This window comes from Cyanistes caeruleus, chromosome 14 (assembly GCF_971803275.1).
Source record: "Cyanistes caeruleus chromosome 14, bCyaCae1.hap1.1, whole genome shotgun sequence".
Classification (NCBI taxonomy): domain Eukaryota; kingdom Metazoa; phylum Chordata; class Aves; order Passeriformes; family Paridae; genus Cyanistes; species Cyanistes caeruleus.
Genome location: NC_141714.1, coordinates 10,323,732 through 10,347,542, shown reverse-complemented (window position 1 = coordinate 10,347,542; position 23,811 = coordinate 10,323,732). Strand labels below are relative to the sequence as shown.

The 23,811-nt window shown below is 38.1% G+C and overlaps 1 protein-coding gene across 8 annotated transcripts in view; it reads right to left on the bottom strand.

The window, feature by feature from the left end:
• The window catches only part of TENM1 (teneurin transmembrane protein 1), a 353,764-nt gene that overhangs the window by 117,173 nt on the left and 212,780 nt on the right, over window positions 1–23,811 (bottom strand). For 6 of the 8 annotated variants that reach the window (XM_086850669.1, XM_086850668.1, XM_086850671.1 and 3 more), the window contains 6 exons: window positions 17,139–17,291; window positions 11,832–12,031; window positions 10,350–10,560; window positions 7,038–7,139; window positions 5,796–5,990; window positions 2,717–2,917 (listed from right to left, as the gene is read on the bottom strand). In XM_086850669.1, coding sequence (XP_086706795.1) covers window positions 2,717–2,917; window positions 5,796–5,990; window positions 7,038–7,139; window positions 10,350–10,560; window positions 11,832–12,031; window positions 17,139–17,291 — 1,062 coding nt within the window. The remainder of the gene's footprint in view (window positions 1–2,716; window positions 2,918–5,795; window positions 5,991–7,037; window positions 7,140–10,349; window positions 10,561–11,831; window positions 12,032–17,138; window positions 17,292–23,811) is intronic. The other 2 variants (XM_086850670.1, XM_086850672.1) reach the window with 1 other exon arrangement.

Genomic DNA, 23,811 nt, shown 5'->3' with positions numbered 1-23,811 from the left:
ATATTGGGTTATGTCAGTCCACAGGTCAGAACAGAGATCAGGCTGGACAGTGGAAAGGACTTCAAATAATTTGCCTTTCACCTCACAGAAAGAAACGTGATAGCAAGACTGCAGTTATTCAAACTAGGAGTGAAAGGGGCACTTTTCAGCAGAGAGGGACAGACATAATTGAAACAATTTATCTAGGAAATGGTAGATTACCCTTCTTTTTCATGTATGTATGTATTTTGTATGAAGCTTCACTTTCAATAAACTTAACAGAAACTATGAATGTCAAGCAAAAAACTGAAGGATGATTGTTATTTTTTGGTAATGTTCTACAGAAAATCCAACAACATGAACAACACGGTCTTTTCCAGCCTGAAAAAATCCATGAAGGATTCCAGAGCTCAGGCTGGGCCCTCAAACATTGGCAATTCTTAAGGACATGCACGGGTCACAGTCACTCTTCATCTCTCTTCCACCCATACCAATTCTTGTCTTTCCCCAGTCTACCACTTTAAAAATGGAAGTTTATATCATTTGAGGAGCTAGAGACAGGCAGGTAGGGAAAGGTATCATAGAGGTGGCTCATCCCTCTTCAGATTGGGCTGCACTGTATCTGGAACAATATATTCAAAAACATTCTAGAACCTTTGTTCTTTCTCCATTTTTAAGTCTGCAAGAATATACTAACTTCTATTTTAAAAATCCAATGAAACTTGATACAAAGTATCCTTGTATTTTGAAAGTATTTGGAATTTGCTGGGGAACACACAAATCCTTAGGACAAGAGCCTATATTCTTCAAGGTGCTACAGAAAGGCAAATTTTCACAGCACTGAGAATGATGTGGAACAGAGATGGCAAAGTGCAAGCGTTTGAGGCAGGCTGAGAGACTGCTGGTCTCTCAGCTGCAAAGCTCTGCTGTTGTCTGACTAAACAAACAGTCTGTGCTTTACCCATTTCATCCTCTTCATTGTACAGAACCTTGTGACTTTCTCCATTCACATGTGACAACTTGTTTATTGTGACCTTGTTAGTCCTCTTATGTTTCCTTCTTATTCATTTGATGTTTTCATTACTCACTAAAATCAAGCTTTATTTTCAACATGCACAGCAATCACTGATCCTAGGAAGAACATCTCAGGCACTAATGAACAACTATACTTGAGTCTAACACTCAGTGTACTGCCTAGAGCAGCCTCAATCTGGTCTAACACCTAAGAAGAAACATATCTGAAAGTAGTCTGAAGCATCTGGCTTTGCTGCCTGTTGGTAGTTGTAAAAGCATCCTTTGATAACTCAGGATACAGTAGGGATGAAGAGAGGAACTTTCTCTTCTGATGAAGGTAAAGAGGTTTCCTTCCAAAAATGTTCAAAACAGCCTTTGGAGGTTATTAGCCTTTTGATTCCTCACTTAATATCTAACTGCCCCATGCAGCTGACACAACAGACCCATCTGACACTAATATTGCTTTATGAGCTACAATAACATTGTATTAAAAAAGAATTAGTTTGCAGTATTTTGTGAGTAAAAAATTAGTACATAGCTAACACCTCTCCTAATTATTTGTTTCATTAATGGAAATACTACTGTTATACTAAGCTTCAGAGAATATTTTCAATATGAAATAAAATACAGGATAAAAATGCGAGCAACTAGGCTTTTGGTGAAAACCAATAAAAAGTCAATTCTTATCAAAGCAGGTGCCATATCTGACAGTATCAGACTAAAACTCCATACATTAATTTTGGAGTGTAGAATGAATGCAAGGTCCTTGTAACAAATACCGAAAATTATTAGCAGGTAAATATTTTGTTACTTAAAAATTCATCATGTAGAGGAACATTTTATAAGTCCCCACTTAAATATCATAATCACACACTTTAAAGATTGGAGCAGAAATTTGTACTGTTCCAAGTGCTCTTCTGAATGATGATTTCTAAGAGAAATTGGTGAACCGGACCACTGGCTGTATTCCACAGTATTCAGCAAATCTGTCACTTGCATCTATTCTCTACTGGGATGTGCTGCTTATCATGTGAGATTCTAGCTCTGTGGGCTCTACAGGGGATAAAACAGTAGTACCTACATTGGTAATGACATGCTCCATTACAGAGCCAAATGTGCAGAGTGCATTCATTCCAAGAAAATGAAATGTAAATGTATAAAGCATGTACGAAATCCATTTAAACTCTTAAATCAAGTTTAGGGGGATCAAACCTTCATGGTCCTCTAAGGAGGAAGAGAATTTTTATCCTAATGTGAGACAATTATGGTCTTTTTTGTTTAAAGATTTTTTTGACAGCTCTTTCTTACTCATCAGTCATTGTGTTTGGATTTTTTTTTTTAAAATCTATCTTCCCAGTCTCTCTTGGAACTATGGATTCCCCAATTGCATGAGGTGCAATCCCTGACAGGTGCTCAGCAGCTCAGGTGAGAGTCATACTTGCCTCCAGTGCAAGCCAGGAGGCATCTGCCCTCTTGCAGGACTACTGTTTTCAATGTCATGCCACCAGGCAGAAACATTCTTGTCACAGAGAAAATGCATTTCTTATCCTTGGCAACTGAAAGCCAGCTGCTTACAAGCCCGTGAAGTGCCATGCCACAGTACTCCTGGTTCACCCCCAGCTTGTTTTTTAAATTCTTATTAGCACAGTAACAGCAACTACATTCTTTCATGACTCCAGCAGAAAGCACAGGCAATGCTGACAAAGCCAAGTGTCCATCCTACCTGTGGAACAGTCTGGACCCGTCCACTGTGGCTCACAGCTGCAGAGTCCCGTGTCCAGGAGGAAGGTGCCGTGCCCTGAGCACTGCTCCTGGCACACGGGCAGCGCTGTCTCACAGTTCACCCCGCCCCAGCCCGTGGAGCAGTGACATTCCCCTTGGACACACACACCGTGGCCAGAGCACATTGGATCCAGGCAGTCCTCTGGAAAGCAGGGAATATACAACTTAGAGCACAAAATTCACACCTTTGCAGTTATTTACTAGTGAAATACATCAGGGATTTAGATTAATTTGATGATTTTTTTGTGCAAATACCCAACTGGAACAATATTAACAAACACAAGAGAAAACCAGTCTGTTAACTTCTGGGCAAAAGAATAAGTGAAAATAAGAAAAAAAGCAAGCACTTAGACTGTTAGAGGTCATATGAATCATGTCATGGATTTTCTCTTATTTTTAAAACACAGATTCCCAGGACAGATCAACTGGTCTAAGTTGGTGAAGTCTGTGCTTCAGTAGTAGGGCTGGGAAACAGCTGGAGTAATTAATTGTTATTTCTGTAATTGTGCTTTGTACTTCCCTTTGGGTATTTGTGGACTGTGTTTTATTCACATCTGGAAAAAGAAAGATTTATTCTTTCACCTTCCTGTGAAAAGCTATCTCTATAGCTGAAAATTTGCTACAAAAAAAAGGTTATTCCCTAAGATTGAGTAGTGAATCTCTGACTCAATCCTAGCTGTAAAAAAAAAAAAATCCCATACACATAAAAAATATGTGCTGTGCAATTGCAGGTAATGAACAGCTTCATAAAAGTCATAATGTACTGATGAACAATTTGCAAACAAAGAACTAAATTTCTTCTCAATTTGGATTAAACTATTCCTAGTGAAAAATTCAGGAGCTCTGTAGAGGAATTTAAATAAGCTGGTTAGTGCTGTATGGAACAACATATTCTTTCACAAAGCCCCAGCACTGCTTTAACAAGACAGGTTTTAAGCAGAAAGCAGCCAGCCTTCCCTGGAGGCTGCAGGAAGACTGTAGAGCCGAAGGACCTGTGGGGTCTGAGCATGGGAAACAATTAGCCAGAAGTCTATCCAGGTTATATCATGCTTCAAACTGATGTAAAAGAGCCACTCTGAAAGATTTGTTATGTATTTCTCAAGTGTAAGCACAAGTACTGTTTTAACAATTAAACTGTAAACTTAACAAATAGTATCCTGTGTTATGGGAATGAAGAGATGTTTTCTGCTTCAGGAAGGGAAGGCTAAATACTTCAGACATAGAAATTAATGGCCTCCTGTTTATAGGACCTTTCAACCTAAAAATAAAGAAGTAAAGCTTTATCTTTTGAACTGCTTTGCCACCAATTCAACATCATATTTCAGGATTTATTTTGTATCTTTTTCAGCCTTCCAGGCTTGTGCACAGCACAGTGTAATTCTGAGACAGAATCAGTGTTTCTGGACAATGCACATCTTGCTAAGCATAGGACAAAAATACATGGCAATTTTCTTTCATCCTGAGACACCTCTTTATTTTGCTGATATTTTAAAATTAATAGAGTGACTCCATTTTAGGAATGGTAATCTTGCAGGACAAATTTGAGGGACCCCCATAGCAATGAGTACATGCAGTTATTGGTGCTCCCTGAACAGTATATCTATTGCTGTATCTGTTAAGAGCACTGCTATAAGACTAAATCTTGTTTACATATAATGAAATAATCTTAATTCCTGACAGAATTCCCTAACTACTGCACAACTTATGTTTTACAATACAAATTGAACAGTCATGTCAAGGACACAGTGTTACAATAAAAACCCACCATACTTGGTTACATGCGTTTGTTCCATCCACCATGTTTCTGTATTTCTACATAATTTCACCTTTTTTAAAAAATAAATTTAAATAAATTTCTTATTAGAAAAATTTAATGTTTTCCTACTCTTAGCTTCAATAGCTGTCTGAGTACATTTATGTCATCTTCTTCTCCCAACCATTTTGCATGATCTCATTATGGTAAGAGACAAATCAACTGAAAACAGCAGTCAGCCTCTCACCATCTACAGGCTTGTTCAGCATCATGGCCTCACTGAGGAAATCTGTATTACTTGCTTTTTCCCATTTGGGTTTTCTTGGTTTCTGAAACTACCAACAATTGACTATGTCAGAAGCATTCTCTTGATGCTCCCTTTAAAAACTATTCCAGGTATGTCAAATCTATCAAATTCATCCTGGACATTTTTCTGACTAGAGAATTCAAGCAACATAAAAAGCCTCTTGTGTGTGCTACTCAAAAGAATTACTGAAAATCTCTATAGCAGGAAGCACAAAGTATGCTGTCAGTAGCTCCAGGCTAAGGGGACTAGTGAAAAATCATCAAATCAGGGAAGCACAAGGAAGAGTTCTGCTTTCTGAGGCTATGCACAAGGGAAGAAAGTCAAAGCTGATGAGCTATCTCAGACATGCTGAGGGAAACAACTGCTTCTGTTTATAGATGAGGGTAGAGACACATCACTGCCATACCAGCAAAAATACAGTAGTGTCTTCCCACAGAATTTCCCACTTTTTGTTAGCCAAGCCTTAGAGGATGCCAGTTTAGTGCTGTGAGCAAAGGCTCCCAGTAAAATTGACATATGACAACAGAATTACACAATATGTTCTGGTAAATTAACCTGTTTGCTGCCCTTTTGGCTTTATATTGTCAGAAAAATCTAAGATGTAACAGAATGGAAAAGGGAAAAGCTGATTGCTTTGGAAAACTACCACATCATGTTTTGTTTAAATGATCTTCTGTTTTACCCTGAGCTTTTGGCCAAATAAAAATAATTTTATCTTTTAAAATAAAAATGTGAACTTTATGTGATCAGTCCACTGGACTGTTACCAAGACCTGAATACCATTACTTTTGAAAATTTTCTATCTTAACATTACTTTCTGTGAGACAGAAAAAGTAGTTTTGAGCAAAATAGTACTGTTTCACAGAAAGCTGATCACATCTCTGTGAGTTTTTGACTACCTTAAACCATAGGTGGAAATTAAAGACAAAAATCTGACTATAGAGAGGAAACTTCACAAACCTTCCTCACAAATCTCTCCTTTGTATCCAGGGACACAGATGCAGACGCCCATGATACAGGTACCATGGCCAAAGCAGGTTGGATCAATACACTGCTCTTCTGGAACATCACACTCTGGTCCTTTCCAGCCATTTCGACACACACAGTGACCTTTCTCATATTCTCCATTTCCGCTGCACAGCACTGGACAGGAATCTGAAGAAAGCAGATTGACCTTTTTAACATATTTACATACTTACATAGATTAACATTTATTGCATTTATCATTCTGTAAAATTGCTTTTCCACTCCAGCTCCTCAATTCTTCATTTGGTTCAAGGACTGTAACAGACTGAAATCTTTGAACTAGGTAGTGCAGCAGTAATACAGCGTCCTTGTCTCCTCAGTCTGGCTCTCTCCTATACCTTAATTTTGACCAGAAATGGGATAGCTTAGAAGATGAAAAAATCTCTCCCCTTGATTGGCCTCTGCAGAAAATTTGCAGGGATGCCTGAATTTCAGTAAGATTAATATTTCTTTCCTGTGAACTGAAGCAAGATCCTGCCTTTTTCCTTTTTCTTCTAAGAAGACATAATATAATTAGAATTATAGCCATTACTGATCTATATGTAAATCAGCAATGTGGAAGCTTACTTTTACAATCCAGTATCAATTTCTGAGCCAATTAAGCCTTAAAAAAATAAACCCTACATTTGAGGAGACATTGGGAAATCATGAGAACTTCTGGACATCACATACAGCAGATAATGGATAATACAGACAGAAATATCTGAAACAGAAGCTCATATAACATGGTTTTTTTTTTGCCTTAATGCTGGAAAACTGCCTCTAAGCTGCTTTAAGTTTCTTATCTACACCCTATTCATGTTAAGACCACAGAAGCATTTGATTTACTTATGTTTTCTCCAAAGTAAAACTGTTTGTGACTTTTAAATACCAGAAAACATTATGCTATGCTAACACACCTACTAAAAAATGCATTTTATAATTACAGACAGCATGCAAAGGTGGATGGAGGAACCTATTAAATTTGAAAGTCAGGGAGAGAGAAGTGGTTGATCCTTGTTAACTCAAGTACAGCATAAAGAAACTTTCCACATGTGTGCTTGTACTGTATCTGCCATCTGGCTGGAAAAAGGAATTTAATCTCCTTTAATCACTTTGAATCTTTGCAAGCCCAGCAGTCACACACTATAATCATGATCCCTGTCATGCACCATGGGTCAGTTAATATGAGATTACCTTTTGCACAATCAGGACCAAGGAATCCTGGGAAGCAGTGGCAGTGGCCTGAGATACATTCTCCATTCCCATTGCAATTAGTAGAGCAGTCATCCAGAATTTCTGTTTATTTAGGCAATTGTGCACAAAGAAAAACATAAATTGGTTGAATTGAAATGAATGGCATCTTCACCTCACTCTGCAGGACACATCTCAAAATATAAATAGGTGCAGAAGCAGTAAAAAGCCCATTTTCATTCATAGGGAGCATAAAACAAAATTCCTGTGCAAGCAGCTTACAAATATTTATTAGATTTTTTCTTGACAGCTTTGAGATAACAGGTGCATCATTTATATTACACCAAAAAGCTTTTAAAGTAAGTGTTCATGGAAAATTTACCACCATTAAAAGCACTGCAGGAACCTGAGTATTTGCTGAAAAACGTCCACCTTAAACACTTTCTTTTCTTGCTGAAGTAATTTGTTTGAAACCTGTTTATAGAGTAAATTGCCTTCTATGGTGCTCATTTGAACCATGTGAATTGAATCCCTTGGAGAAGGACAGGATTTCCACTTCTACACAATCAGATAAACAAAACCATAATATTTTGTACAGTGATGAAATTCAATGTGATAAAGAACTAAGAACTAGATTTGAAGGAAAAAACCCACCTTCAGTTCTGGCCTTAAACTTTCCCACGTTTTATCAAACAGCTTTGTATATTAGCCACTTAACTTCACACATCTGAGGAGAGGCTCCTATCTGTACAGGGATTAGCTAGTTCAAATTTAAACACATATTTTCTACAGGAATGCAGTGGATTCACTGATTTTTATGGATTTTCAATAAAGAATATAAAGTAAATTCAAGCTAAGATGATCCTGTATGAAGTAGGTCACGGTCAGAGCAGCTCCAGGACTCTGCAGCCCATGCAGCTGCTGGATGGGAGAGAGGCTCTGGAGCCAGGGAATGTGACTGCCCAATGACCACATCCACTAACATATATGGCAAAGCACCTCTGGCTATAGGAAAATGGGAAACTTGATGTCTTTCCCAAAAAAAAATTGAGGAAAGATAAGAAAACCCAGAACCTACAATTAATAAAAGCAACTAATATAAGTGTACTTTGATCTGAATTATGAGCACTTAGATAAGGATTGGTTCTTAAAATCTCCTATGGTTATTTGAATCCATTCCTCTCAGGCTATCAATTTATGCTAAAGAACAGACATTTTATATGAATCTTTTCATCATATATCCATAACCTGTACACAGATGTCTGTTTTGAAGTTAAAAAAAAAACAGCTCATTTTTAGAAGGAAGTTTTTCTCACAGAAATGCTTTATATTACTGTTCATGATCAACTCTTCTATTGCTCTATGAGTGCATTTGCCTGCCTTCTCTCAGTTTTCCTAGAATCCAATGGCAAATGATCCCTACAGTGACCTGAAATGAAGTATGAATGGTTTGAGAAGTTACTTCCCCTCAATGCAATGTCCAGTTTGGGCTACCCTTTATTTGGTTAACAGAAGTACTTGAAGCATGCTGAGTTTTGCATGCTATTTACCCTTCTTGGGAAAGTCTGATCAGAATTTCAGTGAAGTGTAAGAAAAATCAATTTTGTACATAACTAACATGGAGCATCTTGAAATACAATCAAAAAGATAATGATGAAGGCTGGTTCACAGGAGCATTTGGCAGAGATGCATCCAAGCTCTGTTCTCAGGGTTTCTGGTCCTGGCTGATTCCTTTGCTGGCAGAGATGTCAAATATGATTCCAGACCAGTCTGAGTTAGAATAAGAAGAATGCCTCAAGAATTTTTTTTTTAATTTTTTTTTAATTTTTTTTTTTTTTTGGTGGAAATCCTCAAAGAAACAATGAAGTTATGATGCTTGAAAACTAGGAGAAGATACACAGGTTATGAAAACACAATAGCTGGCAGTATTTTCAAATGCACCAGCAGTAGATTCTTGCAGTAGTGTGAACAGACTTTTTCCCAAAAATATCCTCTTGCAGCCATTCTGAAGATGAAGTACAAGGATTCCTGTCTGCACTGTGGCTCACATACTTCCCTCTTTCATAGTCTCTTCTGCTTATAGGCCACAGAAGGGATGGACAACTTTTTTACCACAAGCAACATGAATTAAACTCTGGCAATTAATTTCATTTTTTTTAGTGGGGGGAAGGGGGAGTAGAAGTTATGCTACTAAATGAAATGTTATTTAAACTCTTGTGTATAAACCCTGCTGTCTTACAATAATAAAAACAAAGGATCAGGAATTTGGATACTGGGATGGGCTGGAGTTTGACCAGGTTTTATGGTCTTTGTAGAGCATCTGCAAAGATCCTTTATAAATTGCTTGAATCTTATTTTCTAACATGGAATCGAATAATGGCATATTTCTTGCAGAAGTTTAACTTTCTTGAGCAGAGCATATATGAAATGTTACACCAGAACAACTCTATCTCGATTTCTACTTTTTTTCTTTTATGCAAGTCCTTCAGAATCTTGATATTTGAATCATACTGTCCTGCTCTGCAAGGTGTTTACCATGAAATAAAAATAGTATCCACTTCTTCTGAAGAGCAGATGGCACATCCATTACTAGTAAAGACATCTTGCTAAACATATGGTAGAACAGGTTAACTAAAGGGTACAGTGGTTAAAGTCTTGCAGCAAACTGAGACTGTCATAAATACAACACTTTACCTAAATTTAAATTCCAAAAAAGCCCTATGTGCAAGGACTGCTCACTCACAACACCTACATCTGCAAACACTTTCCCACCTATACATGTTCAAAGGGCAGGAGGAATCTCATATGCAACCAGGACATTGCCTCCTGTATTTGTCCTCTGTATTCCAAACAAAATGATGCATTTGAATAACTGCATAAAACAACATCCATCCATCAAACACTCACAAACAAATCCACAAAAGATTTTTCAACTTTCAACTGACTAAAACACTGGAAATGAGAACTTACAGCCTGGATAATTTTTGAAGGATTTACAGCCCACATGAGTAGAGAGGGCAGATATCTCTTTTACTTGAAAAAGTACCAGAAATCATTCAAGCATTTAAGATATCATATAAAAATCTTAACACATGAAAACTTCACACCTAATTAATTTGATAACTTCCATTTTTAATATACAAATGTTGCTATTTATCTAATATTGGCTTAGACACAATGTTGCTCCACTGAGGTTAAGTAAACAAAGATGGAATAAAACATACTTAAGAGAATACTTAAGAGGAGCTGGAATACATAAGATACATCTTTGCAATGTAATAATCAGAATAACAATTATAATGTGATTGTTCTTACCAATAGCTGTAGTTAGTACAAACACTTGCTCTACTTTCTTTCCATCATTGTAGAATGCCATATGCCAAGCTCCTTGATCCATGTACTCGATGAAACCTGTCTCTTGCAGTGAAGTTAAGATCAGGTTCCTGGGAGCTTGCTGAGACTCCTCTGAGTTTTTTGGTTCCTGTTTAATTAACTGTTTTCCATCCATCAGTTTTACAAAATCAAACTGAAATAATAATGAGTAAAAATTAACAACCTAGAAAATATTCATTAATCTATTCTGCATGTCTCCTTTAAACATGAATAAACAGTTGAAATCTTAAGAGGAATTGCCCAAGTATTCACCAATGTGGACAGCAATTGCATAACCTAGTCAATTTAGCTTCCATTTACATATAAAAAGCATTACTGTAGGTCAGAAACATGGCATCAAAACTGGCATAGCTGTTTGCTATGGCAGGGTAAAATCAGACTTGCTGCACAAGATACAGTAGGTTTACTCCAAAAATTATATCTCTCTAAAGGGAGTAATTACAAAATTCCCAAGGTGTAGTGCCTGTGCTATGCAGCTATTCATCTCAAATGCCAAGAGCAGATTAAAAACCTGTAGAACAACAGTTCTATACCAGATTTTTAAATCCTTGCCCCTTAATATCACTGTCAGATATCAAAACCTAAATATACTTTTTATTTATATTTAATTTGAGTAATGCATGTTGATGCTGACAACTTTAACACCTGTTAACCTCAAAGCATCAGAGATTCCTATGAATCCCTGTTCAAGAAATATATATATATTTCTCTAGGTTTTTTAGGTATTCTGATTTTCAGTAAAGTTCACTGTCAGCTCAACTGAAGATACAGATTCAATTAAAGTTAGTGACAGCTAAAAGTGCTTATTTCTAATATCAAAACTCTAGTAAAATATTTTGAGGTTAGAGTAGATGATCTCCAGTGGTCCATTACAAACAATGTGACCACCAAGCAATATTGTGTATGACTGCTTAACTAGATTTTCTCTTGCAAAATCCCCAGGAGTAAGCACTCAAAAATAATTTTGATCTTAGAAACCAGAGACAGCTTTTTTTCTTTTCTATTAACTCTTTATACTGACTGTATAATCTGTTTGTTTTAAGGGACTCATAAAAAGATTAAAGCAGTTTCAAGTGAAATGGAATGTCATCCCTTGCACAGAAGATGCTGTATCTATGTGACAGGACAGTCACACTATGTGTGTCCAGCCTCCCAGACAGCCACATCCCTGCGGTCACAGCTGCTGACCTGGCTGGTAAAACACTGCCCCTTCCTCTGAGAGAGCACGGTCTGAGGTATTGCTAGAGCTGAGTAAAAGAAAAGGGTAACCAGACTGTGATTACAGCCAGTCCCTTCCTTCCTCTCTGCTTTGAAAGTGTGTTTTTGAAAGGAGTGCTGTGAACACTCCTGTCCACTGCTGTTTAAAAATATAAGTGTGATAGAATCAAGATAATTTCCAGTTACCTGAGTGTGAGTAGGTGGGATGTTTCTTCTGCCATAAATTCCCAGTAGAGAATCCTTTGCCAGTGAAATGTTAAATTTCAGGTACATGGGGTGATGGATGGTAATTTGGAAGCGCCAGAATAAACCAGGTGGGATGGTCTGCATAACTTGTGCTCCAATCTCTACTTCTCCTGTGTCTATGGCCTGGCCCTTCTGAAACACTAATTTTCCAGAAACAAGCAAATAGTCAGTTGAGTATTTACACTGTGTGAAGAAAGGTATAAACATGCCTTAGATATATTGGAATATACAAAAATCGACTTCTTACACCAATAACTGCATTTTTTATTCAACAAGTTGGAAAACACAAATGAACATGTACAATATATTTCCAACAACAGGTGTCATGGGGTATTTTTGTAATGCTTTTTGCTGGAAATCTTATAACACTGTACAGATTATGAAAAGGTGGAACTGCTGCTGTGTACTGATGTGCTGTGATGGTCTTTGCCTATCAACTATGCAAACAAAACACATTCAACTGTGAATACACAGAGTGAGGACAGTGGGAAATTATTCCTCTGGCACATATTTCAGACAGCTGCTGAAGGGACATTGCAGAAGCTACACAAATGGACCCTAGTGAGGACAGAAAATCTGTCAAATCCGGTAGTTCAGAGACCCTGTCCAAAGCTTGGATTTCTATTAATCACCATTCCTAATGGTTTTATTATGTTAGTGTTAATCTAGTCCTGGAGAAATAAAGAACATCTCTTCTGGCTTGGTCTTTCTTCATGAAAGTGTAATAGGGGCACGAGGACAGGGAAAGGCACTCTGAAGACAAAACTGGCATAATTTCATAATGCTGAACAATAAATTTGCAGACATCTATCTAAACAATATGTAACTTCACACATGGGTGAGAGAGCACTGAAACAGAAAGGGAAATGGAATGCATAAGGAAGACCTTGCCAAACTAAATTGGAGCTGGCTTACTTTGCTGGCTTATATCATCATCTTTATATTTTTTACTTCCTGTCTGTGATCAGTATTGTGCCATGCTGCAAATCACAGACCCAATCCTGCTAACATTTGAGCTAATTCCATTTAAAGGTTTCTAAGACTCTACTGACATTTCCATTCTCTGAACTAGAATAAAAGCAGGATAGTGTGTGGTGTTAGAGGACAAGTCAAGAGAAGATTGAATTCAGCAGCCACATCCGTTTCCTTTCATTCCATAATCACAATGAAAAATAGTAAGGAGCAAAGTGACTGGAGCCTCATCTTCTACAATAAATGCATATAAATATCCAACATAATGTATGTGAAATTTTATAAATCACCCCTGAAAATTAAAACAGCAGTAGTAAAGCTTTTGTGTGAGTGTGTTAATAACAAAGACCCTCAGTGGGACCTTACATAGGCTTTAACTAGCGTAGGAAGTACTTAGCATTCTTAATGAATAGATATTTAATTTACAAGGCAGGAGCAATTCTCAGGGTACCAGATCTTCCAGCTTTACAGCAGCTTTGTGTCACCAAACCCACAGCAAGGATGAGGGGCTAACTTATAACACCTCACCACATAAATACATCTATTTTTAGAGTAGAAACTTGTAATCTAGTACTCTAAAAATACACCAGTTAGTTTGTGAGTTAAAATATTTTCAAATTGCTTTAACAATATTCAAGGTGAGACTACTTCTTCCCAATTTGCTTCATGGAAAAAATCTTGAATATTGAGTTTTGAAAAGAGAATTAAACTTTCTCTGTTGTACAATGAAAGTAGATTGCTTTCCACCCCAACCCATAAAAGAGGAGAGGGGAGGGGAGGCTTATGTAAATTTAAAAACCTTCTCCCCTATTTCCAATACTCTAGAGATATTAAATATTAATGATTCTTTACAAGCAATTACCCTGGGTTAAGTAAAACACTATGGTACTTTTTGATGGTATTGACACATGGTAATTAATATGATTCAATTACAGGACAGTAAAGCACTAAGTAAAAAGTCAAGGATACAGTATAATTTTTGGAGTTAAAGACATTATTGGTCACTGTTCAAGGTCTTTAACATGCAGTAACTACTTCTTGTATTTCTGAGTAAGAAGGTCTGTTTCCTTGTTGAAAAGAAAAAGTGTTTTGTCTTCAGCCTGGGTGAATTCTCACTAACTGACGTTATCAAATTTTGCTGAATATCAAATTAGTGTCGTGACGTACCTCGGGAATTTTGCCACATTTAGCTGAAAATACCTTTGCTTTAGCAATAATTAAATATAAACATAAAAAAAACCCCAGATGGACTTAGATGTATATATATCTCATCCCTTGGGAGAGAATTGCATGCTGCTGTTCACAATGCTAACAGGAAAATATACATGCTATCTACTCCTGCTGATAGGATGCAGTTGCAGAATCTCTACCTTTCAAATGCTAATTTTTCAGACAACCACAAAGCATGGAAATGCTGTTGTAGGAGTCACATCTGAAATGCATATTTTCATATTCACTGAGTCACTCTGCTTTCTTTACAGAAAAATAATTTAGCTTTGTTTCTGTGTTTAGTTGAACTAAGCAGGTATTTGGCTATACAAAAAAGGCACCTGAAAACACACTCCTCATAGACTATCCTTGTGTACATCCTTGCTCATTCTTGAAAAAGTCCAAAATAAGCTTTTAAAATTACAGTGCTGCAATACAATTCTGCTCTTGTTGTAAAAACGTTTTTGTGTAACAAAGTATCATTTAATTATCTATATTCAATTCCTTGTACAGCTCCCAATCTTGCCAGTTAGGGTATTAATTCTCCCCTATGCTTTCTAAGCACAGTTTCGTTAGAAGTCTGAAACAGAAGATAGATTCCTAATCACAGGTTTCCCTTGGTTTCAAGAAAGAAAAACTCTGAACAGCATGGTGCCAATGACCTCTACAAAAATATACCCATATGCTTATTATTACTGATCCTGAAACAATCAATTTCCTTGTACTCTCCTGGTAAATACTGGCATCAGTACGATAGCTGACTTTTCAATCACATTACTACATGTTAAAATGTTAACTCATAGCTGTGGATCAGTGTGTTACATAAAGTGAAGAAATCGCCTGAAATTTCCTGAAGAAATCTGACTTGCTGGCTTATAAACCTAATTTTCATTAAAATGTTAGTTTAAAATATATGCTCTCAAAGTCTGGAAAAGCATTCTGTGCTGCTGCATTGAGTTGAGAAAATGTGAGGTGGTCACAGTATCTGACAGCAGTTATTTATCCATGTGAAATTACATCAGAGGCTTCAAGTTTACAGGCAAAGCATCAGCCTTCGGTGGTATCCTGCTGTAGGGAAAGGAGCTGCCTGTTTCCAAGTGCTCCTTTTTATCACTTCTAGATGGAGAATTTGTTATGAGGACTGGGAATAAAATTAATGATATATATTGAAAGTGATGGAAAGAAAGAAAATGAGAAAAGAGCAGCCAGAATCACACCATGCATGTACTAATTCCACGTGATTTTTCTTCTGTTTTCCCAAGTGTATACTCCTTGCTGTCTTAAACTCTGGATTACACGTTACCCCCAAAAGGTGAAAGGGGACAAGTGAGACAACAGTGTCAGTCTCTTCATGACTGACCTCTGAAACTGCTGGATAAGCCCTCAGTGAAATGGCTTTGCTATCACAGGACTCTGTTCTTTAGTGTTGGGGGAAGTTGGTGGCTAAAAACAGGGATTTTCAGGGGTGAGGCAGGTGGTTTGCATTTTTACCTACTACACTCAGTCTTACTGACTTGCGTAATCTTTTCTCTGTTTCCAACCATATAATTTTTTAAGATTTTTGATATTTAGGATGCTTTTTCTATACACCCTTCTTTGGAAGCCAAATGCATTGGAAAAGCTTTCATTAAATCTGTAATAGATTGGCAAAATGATTTAATGCAGTTGAAAAGAACTGAGATATTTTCCATGGTGCAACAGGACAAAAATACAGAAGTGTATAAATCATTTTCTGCAACTCACTACAAATCCATTCTAAGGGATGAAATAATGGAAAACAACATTGTCTCCTTACATGTATTTCTATTGTTCATTTATCTAATATGATCTCTGTCCAGTTGTGCCACACTGATTTGCAAGATTATTGATGTGCAGTGCAATCTTCCTCCTGGAGGGACTGGTGTAACAATGTTCTGCTTTGTTGCCTATTTTCAGCTACGGATCTTACTCAGAACACACAAAATCAGATCCCTGCTCTGCTCTAAAATTTGATATCACTGGAAGTCTGATCACTGCAGAACTACCAGTACAATTTTACTTTTCTCTTAACAACTGGAAAGATTAGGTTTCATATTCCACTCCCAACCACTTTGATCTGATTCATCCACTTTTTCTGAGTACCATAAAAAGAAATGGGAAGGCCATCTGCTTTTTATGGTCAGAAAGCATTGTCACGATGGTCAATGGGAAGCATGGGCCAGAGCCTGCCACTAGTACTGGAGCAGGTGATCTAACAATGACAGGAAGGAATTGCACGTTTGCACATCTCAAACAGTTTCTTTCTGCTTCACACCCTCGCTGCACGGTCCACTCCTTTCCTATCCTAGCTCTGGCACCTCAAGAGGTCTGGTTCAGCCACTTCCTTGGCAGAAGATGATTTGCATTCTTTAACAAAGCCGTTTTCTGCTGCCATGAAGGACTGATGTGGCCAGGTTGTGCAGGAGACAATCCCTGCAGTGGGCACAGGGACACAGCGAGCTGCACAGGGAGGTGGGAAGGCAGAGCAGGGCTGTGCCCCTGCCAGCGGGGAGCTGCCAGACTGGCTCAGGCATTTTGTGAAGCTGTGGTAGATTCCTAGGAACTGATTCATTGTGATTGGGTCAGCTGGGATGTGACAGGACCCTGTACTTCAGCCTTCAAGAATTAGACGCCTTGAAAAGCATTAGAATTTCTACTCTTCTGCACATTCTGACCTGTCAATACAAAGAGGTTCCCTTTGCCTGAGACTGACTTTGGTCTGCAAGACAGGCACAGTATCATGCCCTCTGCACAAGAGGGAACAAGGCAAATATGGTCTCCCCTTCCTTGTCTTAGGACAGAAGCCAAACACTCTCATCTCTTCCCTCACTGTGCTACTGAACCTTCCTTTTCTAATGGGCTGATTGCCAATTTCAGTGAGAGTTCTGCTAAAGGAACCTATCTGGTTATGGGTTGTCATACCTGTTCTAAAATTATAGTAAAGAAGAACCTGAACTCAAAATACTGTCAAAATGTAGAAAATGAAGGATCTGAACAGCAGTAATGTTTAACTATTCATCATCCGTCTGGCTTCTCATTTACACGTACCTTTTTTTTCCGTTTTATCCGAAGCTTTTCCACCGATTGGTGAATAAGTAGTATCCATGGATTCTATTCCTTTATTTCCTTTGCTAACTCCATTTTCATACAGCTGCCCTTCCACAGGCTGTAGTTGCCAGGTTAAACCAAACAAGTGTACTGCTGCAAAAAAATGATGACCAATTAATTGATGTCTAAACTATAGCAACTTCAGTGAGACTATGAAAGAACGCTATGACCCAGTTTCTGCAAAGTCAAGTATTACTTTATTCTGCTAGTAATAAATCAGAATTTCAAGGGGGCTAATGAGCACTTTACCATTTTACCTTAAAACTCAACGTTTAATTAGTTTCCACACTTTCTTCTGGAGCTCAGCCAGGTTAGGGTGATGAATTTCTGCAGCAATTAATGGAATTACTTGCAATTAAAAGGATAACAGTTGAATAAATTCAATATTGTGTTACAGATTCTAATGCTATATCAGTGTTGTCCCTCAGCTTTTGACTGCCAAAAATCTCAGAATTTGTTGACAAAAGCAATGAGACCAACTGAAATTTCTCACCTTTCCAATCCAGTTTGAAGTGAAATTGTGCCCACTGCACTCTGAAACCCTTTCATTTAGGTTAAATATTAGCAAAAACATTGACTCGAGACTTTAGAACTGCACTGCAGATAAAAAGATCACTCTACACCTAAAATATATGCAATTATTTTACAACACAAATTAACAGGAATAGAATTGTTACTTATGTATGTACAAGGAAAACTACTAAATAATCTTTTCAAGAACTTATAAACTATCTTTATTGCCATGCACAGGGGCTGCCTACTCTCCTTTGCCTGCAGAGCCATTCATGTTTTCTGCTTTCCTTTCTTTGTTTTTGATCTGAGGCCTTGAAGGATGACTGGAGAAAGAGAGTAACAGTGGATCTCATTGTAGTATAACATGATAGTACTGCACTAGTCTAGACAATTACATAGAAGGGCAATTCAATTACTGAGAAGGGCAAATTGTTTCAAGGAAGAAGTTGCCTTAGCATTGAAGTAACTCAGCAGGGAGGACTGATAACCCACTAAAATATGGATTCAGGATGACCTCCACAGAGGACCTGAAATTGTCACATAGAGAGCAAAACCTGAGCAGCAGCTCTTTAGCCACATGCAGCAATTTGCTCTGAGTAGGATCTGCTCACAGCAGGAGCCTAAAATGCAATATATTTGCTCTTTCTGAACCATGTAAGAACCTCAGAGACTCCCAGGAGAAATAAGTGTGATCTACAATGGGTCTTGCATAAAGAAAGTACATGGTTTTATTCTGCAGTTGTAAATATTTCAAGGAAAATATTTCACTACAACCAGGAATCTTGAAGTCCATTTCCCATGTGCTTGGTCACAGATCTCCCTTGCATGCTGAAAAGTTAAATTATAAACATTCAACAAAATCCCAAGCCTTCAATGGATTCCTGTCAAGAGCTTCGAGAAACTAACACAAGAATGCAAAGGTGCCTTATCTAGTCATTAATTCCAGATCTTTGCACTCCAGGGTCACCAAACTACAGATACAAATCAAGCAAATGAGAGCATTATTACTGAATTAGTGAGGTGACAGTATTTGTGAGAAATTTACTGTATCTCAAACCACTGACCCACCATCAGATCTGGACTCTGGAGACAGGGCAGTGCATACCACCCCCCAGAAGAGGTATTAGAAGTGTACTTTTAAGCTTTCTAGTGTCACTGGTGAGATCTCAAGCCTGGATTGTTTCATATTCTGTGGTCTAGAAATCATCAAGGGACCATGATAATACTTTGAAAAGGGTCCTTCAAGTCAGATCACATACAGTTAAGGTCTAAGTTCTGAGATTCTTAAAGTGAGACAGATCACTGCCATGTACAACAGAAAGCAGCCTTGACATCTCTAGATAAGTGCTCTTGCTCCTGGCTTGAGCTTCTGCACATTATTATTATTTAGTGAGTTATTAACAACAAAAGGGAACACAGTTCAATGAGACTGATAGTTAATGAATGCACATTTCATTTATACTAATCCAAAGAATTATATAAGCACTTGAAACAGATCACTAGAACCAAAACACAACTGCACACATCAATAAGCTTTTAGTGGCCATGGAATCCTGAATATAATATAGATGCTTTCTTACACTATTCCCACTTTTGCTATTATTCATTTCCTAGGACAGCATTTGCACATGCTGCAGAGGGTATGTCACGAAGCCAGGGCTGAATGTGTGCTGCGCCTTTTCCTTGGTGCATGCCTTTGCCACATTGCACATTCTGTGCATGTTCTCATCCAATCCGCACCAATTCCAATCCTTTACTGGCTTTGTCTTCCTTCAGGCTGGGGAAGTGCTGTTGTTTTTATAGCTCGTGCCAAAGCTTGGCAAGCTGCAAAACTATCTGTATCAACGTTTGACAGTCAGCTTCCTCCTTGGAAACACCAACTGCGTTGCAGAGAGGGGGGGTCTCTGCCAGGCTCGGATGTCTCATCCCTGGGAGGTGACACGGGGCACCGGACTTGTGCTAAACAATGGGCACAACTGAGGGCTGGACAGCAAAGCACATGGCTGTGAAAATAAGATCTACGTGAACTGATCTGAATGACTTTGAACACTGCCGAAATCCAGTCACCTTGCAATCTTAAAATCACTCCAGTTTTTATTACATTAATTGTAACTATTGAGAAATTACCTTCAGATCCAGTGTCACTGAGACTAACCAGACCACAAGCACCAGTGAAGGCATTAATTCCCAGAGATACCTTTTTCAGAAGTTAACTACAGGGAATAATAGATATTTATTTAGCAGACACAGAGCCCTCCCTAACCTCTTCATTTTCTGTGATACTTTTCTTTTACCTAGGGTATACAAAATCCTACTGAGCTTTTTTCCTACGACATATGTACAGCATGTTTTAAATACACAGTTATTTCACCAAATAAGATTATGTAAAACTTTCAAATCTCCATCTCTCAAATCTCCTTAGAAATAAGTAGGCATGTACTGAATTTCATTAAAAAGTTCAAAAGAACTTATTTTTTGAGTTATTCTCCCTTTGATTTTTTTCTAGTGGATTTCTGGCTTTTACAAAAAGGGCACAGAAAACGCTATGTAATTGAAGTGTGGGCCACAATGTCATTTCCCATGGCATAAATCCATTTGCAAGGTTCTCAGCTGTATTTCCCATGTGTAATGCCCAGGTGTAAGATCCTACTCCACAGAACAAATAGGAAATTATACCATCACTCTAGTACTGGGCTGGGTAAGAGGGAGAAAGTTTCGCTTTCTGATGAATGTCTCTGCCCTCTCCTCAGAGCTCAACCTTCTGAAGACCTTGACTGCAGCACCCTTGAGGGCTGGCTGCTGACTAACAGTATGAAACCCACCATCAGGACTAAGGATGTAAGGATTATATGATGTTGCTCAAGTTCACACAGAACAGCCTTTGAAGTCTGATGACTATACTTACATTACAGAAGAATCAAAAGCTACGCTGGCTCTGCCTATCTGGCATTCAAAAAAAATTCTGCAATCACATACCCTGTACTTTGCATCACCTAAAATACTTCAGGTCCTAGTAGGGTGTGTAAGGTTACTGCTGAGCTGCCACAGTTTCAGGCAAGACCCAAGGACTGGCAGGCAAATGGAGATGAAACAGCTTGTCAGCTGGCAAGATTGCAAAATTCATACTTTTGTTAGGAGGAGCTGAGGTGAGTCAGCAGGAGCAGCAGCCCCTAACTTCCATCAGCTGGCCTAACCAAACCTCTCCTCTGACAGCTAAATGCAATATTTTCCCTGCTGGGTGGAACTGCACTCATCTGAAAAGATAATCTTCCTTGGCTTGCTTGAACATCCAGCATAATCCCCTGTCAATAATCACATTATTACTTTACTTTGTGCAATCTATGAGTTGTACACTGCCATGACCAGAGTTGTACATTAATTTCACTGAGGTGATCTGGAGGCAAAATTGATCTTATGGCAAAATTTGACCCTATTTACATAATGTTGGGAGATAGGGCTTACATGATGGATATTACCATACCTATATTTCATTTATATTCTATTAGATAGCCCTTTTGAACTCAAAGTTTCTGATAAAATTCTAACACAAAAGTAGACAAACATTTTATTTATTTATTTTTTAAAAATTCATTATGGATGTTATGGCAAAAGCTAAATTTGGAGGAGTCTGTAGTCAATGTATTTGAAGAGACTGGAGGATGCCACAGGATTATGATGGACCTAAATTTTTTCCTCAGCCGCCCTGCCCTGGCCAGGCCACACAGTGGAGCTATGCAGGGTAATTTTAAATGACCTCCCTCTCTCTAGTACAGAACATCCTAGTAATAATACAGAGCTTTTCTTAGTTAAATTATTATGTTTCTTAGGTATGAAACAGATCTCTTGCAGGAAAAGAAGTATTAAAGGCTGTTATGTGTGGTCATGGATTGGAGACAGAATCATGACTTCAGTCTGATCATCATAAGACAAACAGCAAAAAGTTTATTACACCAGCTCTTTTTACAGTGGATTTGAATTTCCTGGGTTTAGACAACTCACTGGTCTGGGTCCTAACACTGCCCAACTCTGTGACCAGTGAGATGTCTGCACTCAGAACCAAATGGGACTGGTTGTGATCCTTCATACATGCTCAAATCCATCCTATCATCGCTCACCCAGGGACTTGTTTATCGAACTAGGAGAGTCAAATTTGGTTTCTTATTATGGCCAGATATATCCATCCAGCTACAGACCAGCTGTACTGTGACAAAAGGCCTACATAATCTGTTCTTTCTATAAATTTCTTTCATGGAACCTCTCAGCAAAGAGATGAAAAGTGGGTATAACTTTATGCTATGGGATTTTTCCTATTCAGAGGAATATTTTTGTTGCTTCACTTTGTTGCCATAAGTGAAAGCATTTGGGCCATGCTCAGAACCCATGCTTGGGCCTTTATCTCTGAAGTAACTAACCAGATCACTTATTTTGTTCAAAATTTAAACAAAACAAACTGACAATTCCAGACTGACTACCTCAGCCCCCACAATTCTACTGCGTACTCAAGTAAATAGCCACAAAGATACAAGCACTTTTTTCAGAACTCGCTTTGTAAACTGGATTAACCTGCCATCTGCTAGGAAGCCAATGATCTAATTTAATTTATTCTTATCTACCTTCTGTGTAAGCACAGCTTGTCAACTTTGGTGCTACATGTTTGGCAGAAAATGAATAAGAGCCTTGGCTTCAGTGCAAAAGAGACACTCAGTAGTGAGGAGACGTCAAGAAAGTCCTGTGCAGTAAGTACTTATTACCTGCAAGATGAACTTCAAAGGACAAAAAATCCTGCAAATGTGAAGACCCTCAAAATTGCTGACCTCCACTAAAGGCTTCTGTTTAGCTCTCTCTGCTGTTTTACAGAATCTCAGTAGATCATCCTCCTGAAGCCCAGACTTCAGAAGAGCTTTTATAGAATGTATATCAGCAGCACTACTTTCTGCACCTGCTCTAAGTGCCAGAAAATTATTTGTTTCTGTAACTGCTAGCAGGTTCTGCTTATAAAACTGGATTTCACTGTGGCATGAAGCCACAGATGCAGTGTCTCAGTTCCAGTTGAGAAAAATACCTGGACACAAGAGCTAGAGTCAAAGTTCTGATCCTGACCTTTAGAAGAGATGATATTCTGTAAACTCATTTTACAAATAAAATACTATTTCATTCTGTTGTAAACAGATTGCAGAGTTTCAGACTTCTAATATTTGATTCAATCTTCCGAATATTTTAAAAAATCCATATTAAAATGGTAAATTGCTTTGATCATCTAGGGCATTTAATGAAATAAGGACTTCTTATAGACATTTTACCTCTCAGCACTCTCCTCTTTTTTAAGAAGTCTTTTCTTTATACCTAACATAATTTCATACCTGAAAATACAAATATACCCTCCTGTCCTGCCATCCTTCTAGAGGGATGATGGTTTCATTTTTCATTATCAAGTCATATTTTATACTTAGGAACAAACAAAACCTAGTCTTGGGCAACAGTAAATGCCTCTCCTCTGAATACTTAGAGATTTATGACAGTATCAAGCTCCTCAGCAAGACCCAGCATCCAGGAAAGCAGACACCACAAGTCCGAGCTCAGAGACCCTTGATGTATCTGTCTCAGTAAGAGTTCTCCCATTAAGGAGTTCAATGGCATTTCAGGGTTATGCATATGTATCATGTTTGCATAACCCTGAAACACCTAGTGCAGTTTACTATACCATTATATTCTTCAGTGTACAGCAGTATATTTCCCCCTTGATCTGTCTCTGCATACTTTGTTTTTTGCCACTGTTATACATTGTCTAAAGCAATGTAACCAATGTTAGAAATCTATGCACTGAGATACATATGTCCTTTAAATCTGGCCTGGCCTTTCCCAATGTTGAAACCATCACTCCTCTCCCCTTGTACGTGGAGTGAGAAATGACAGGTCACAGTGTCAGGCAGCACAGAGGCTTTAATTTCCTTACCCTTCATGTGAATATAATTTAAGACCCAACACCCACCTCCAGTGCCTACTCATAAATAGTGATAATATCATGAAGGATAGGGACGACTTCATATTCATACTTGAGAATTCATTTGTATATAAAATAGTCATTTCATAGTCAGGGATG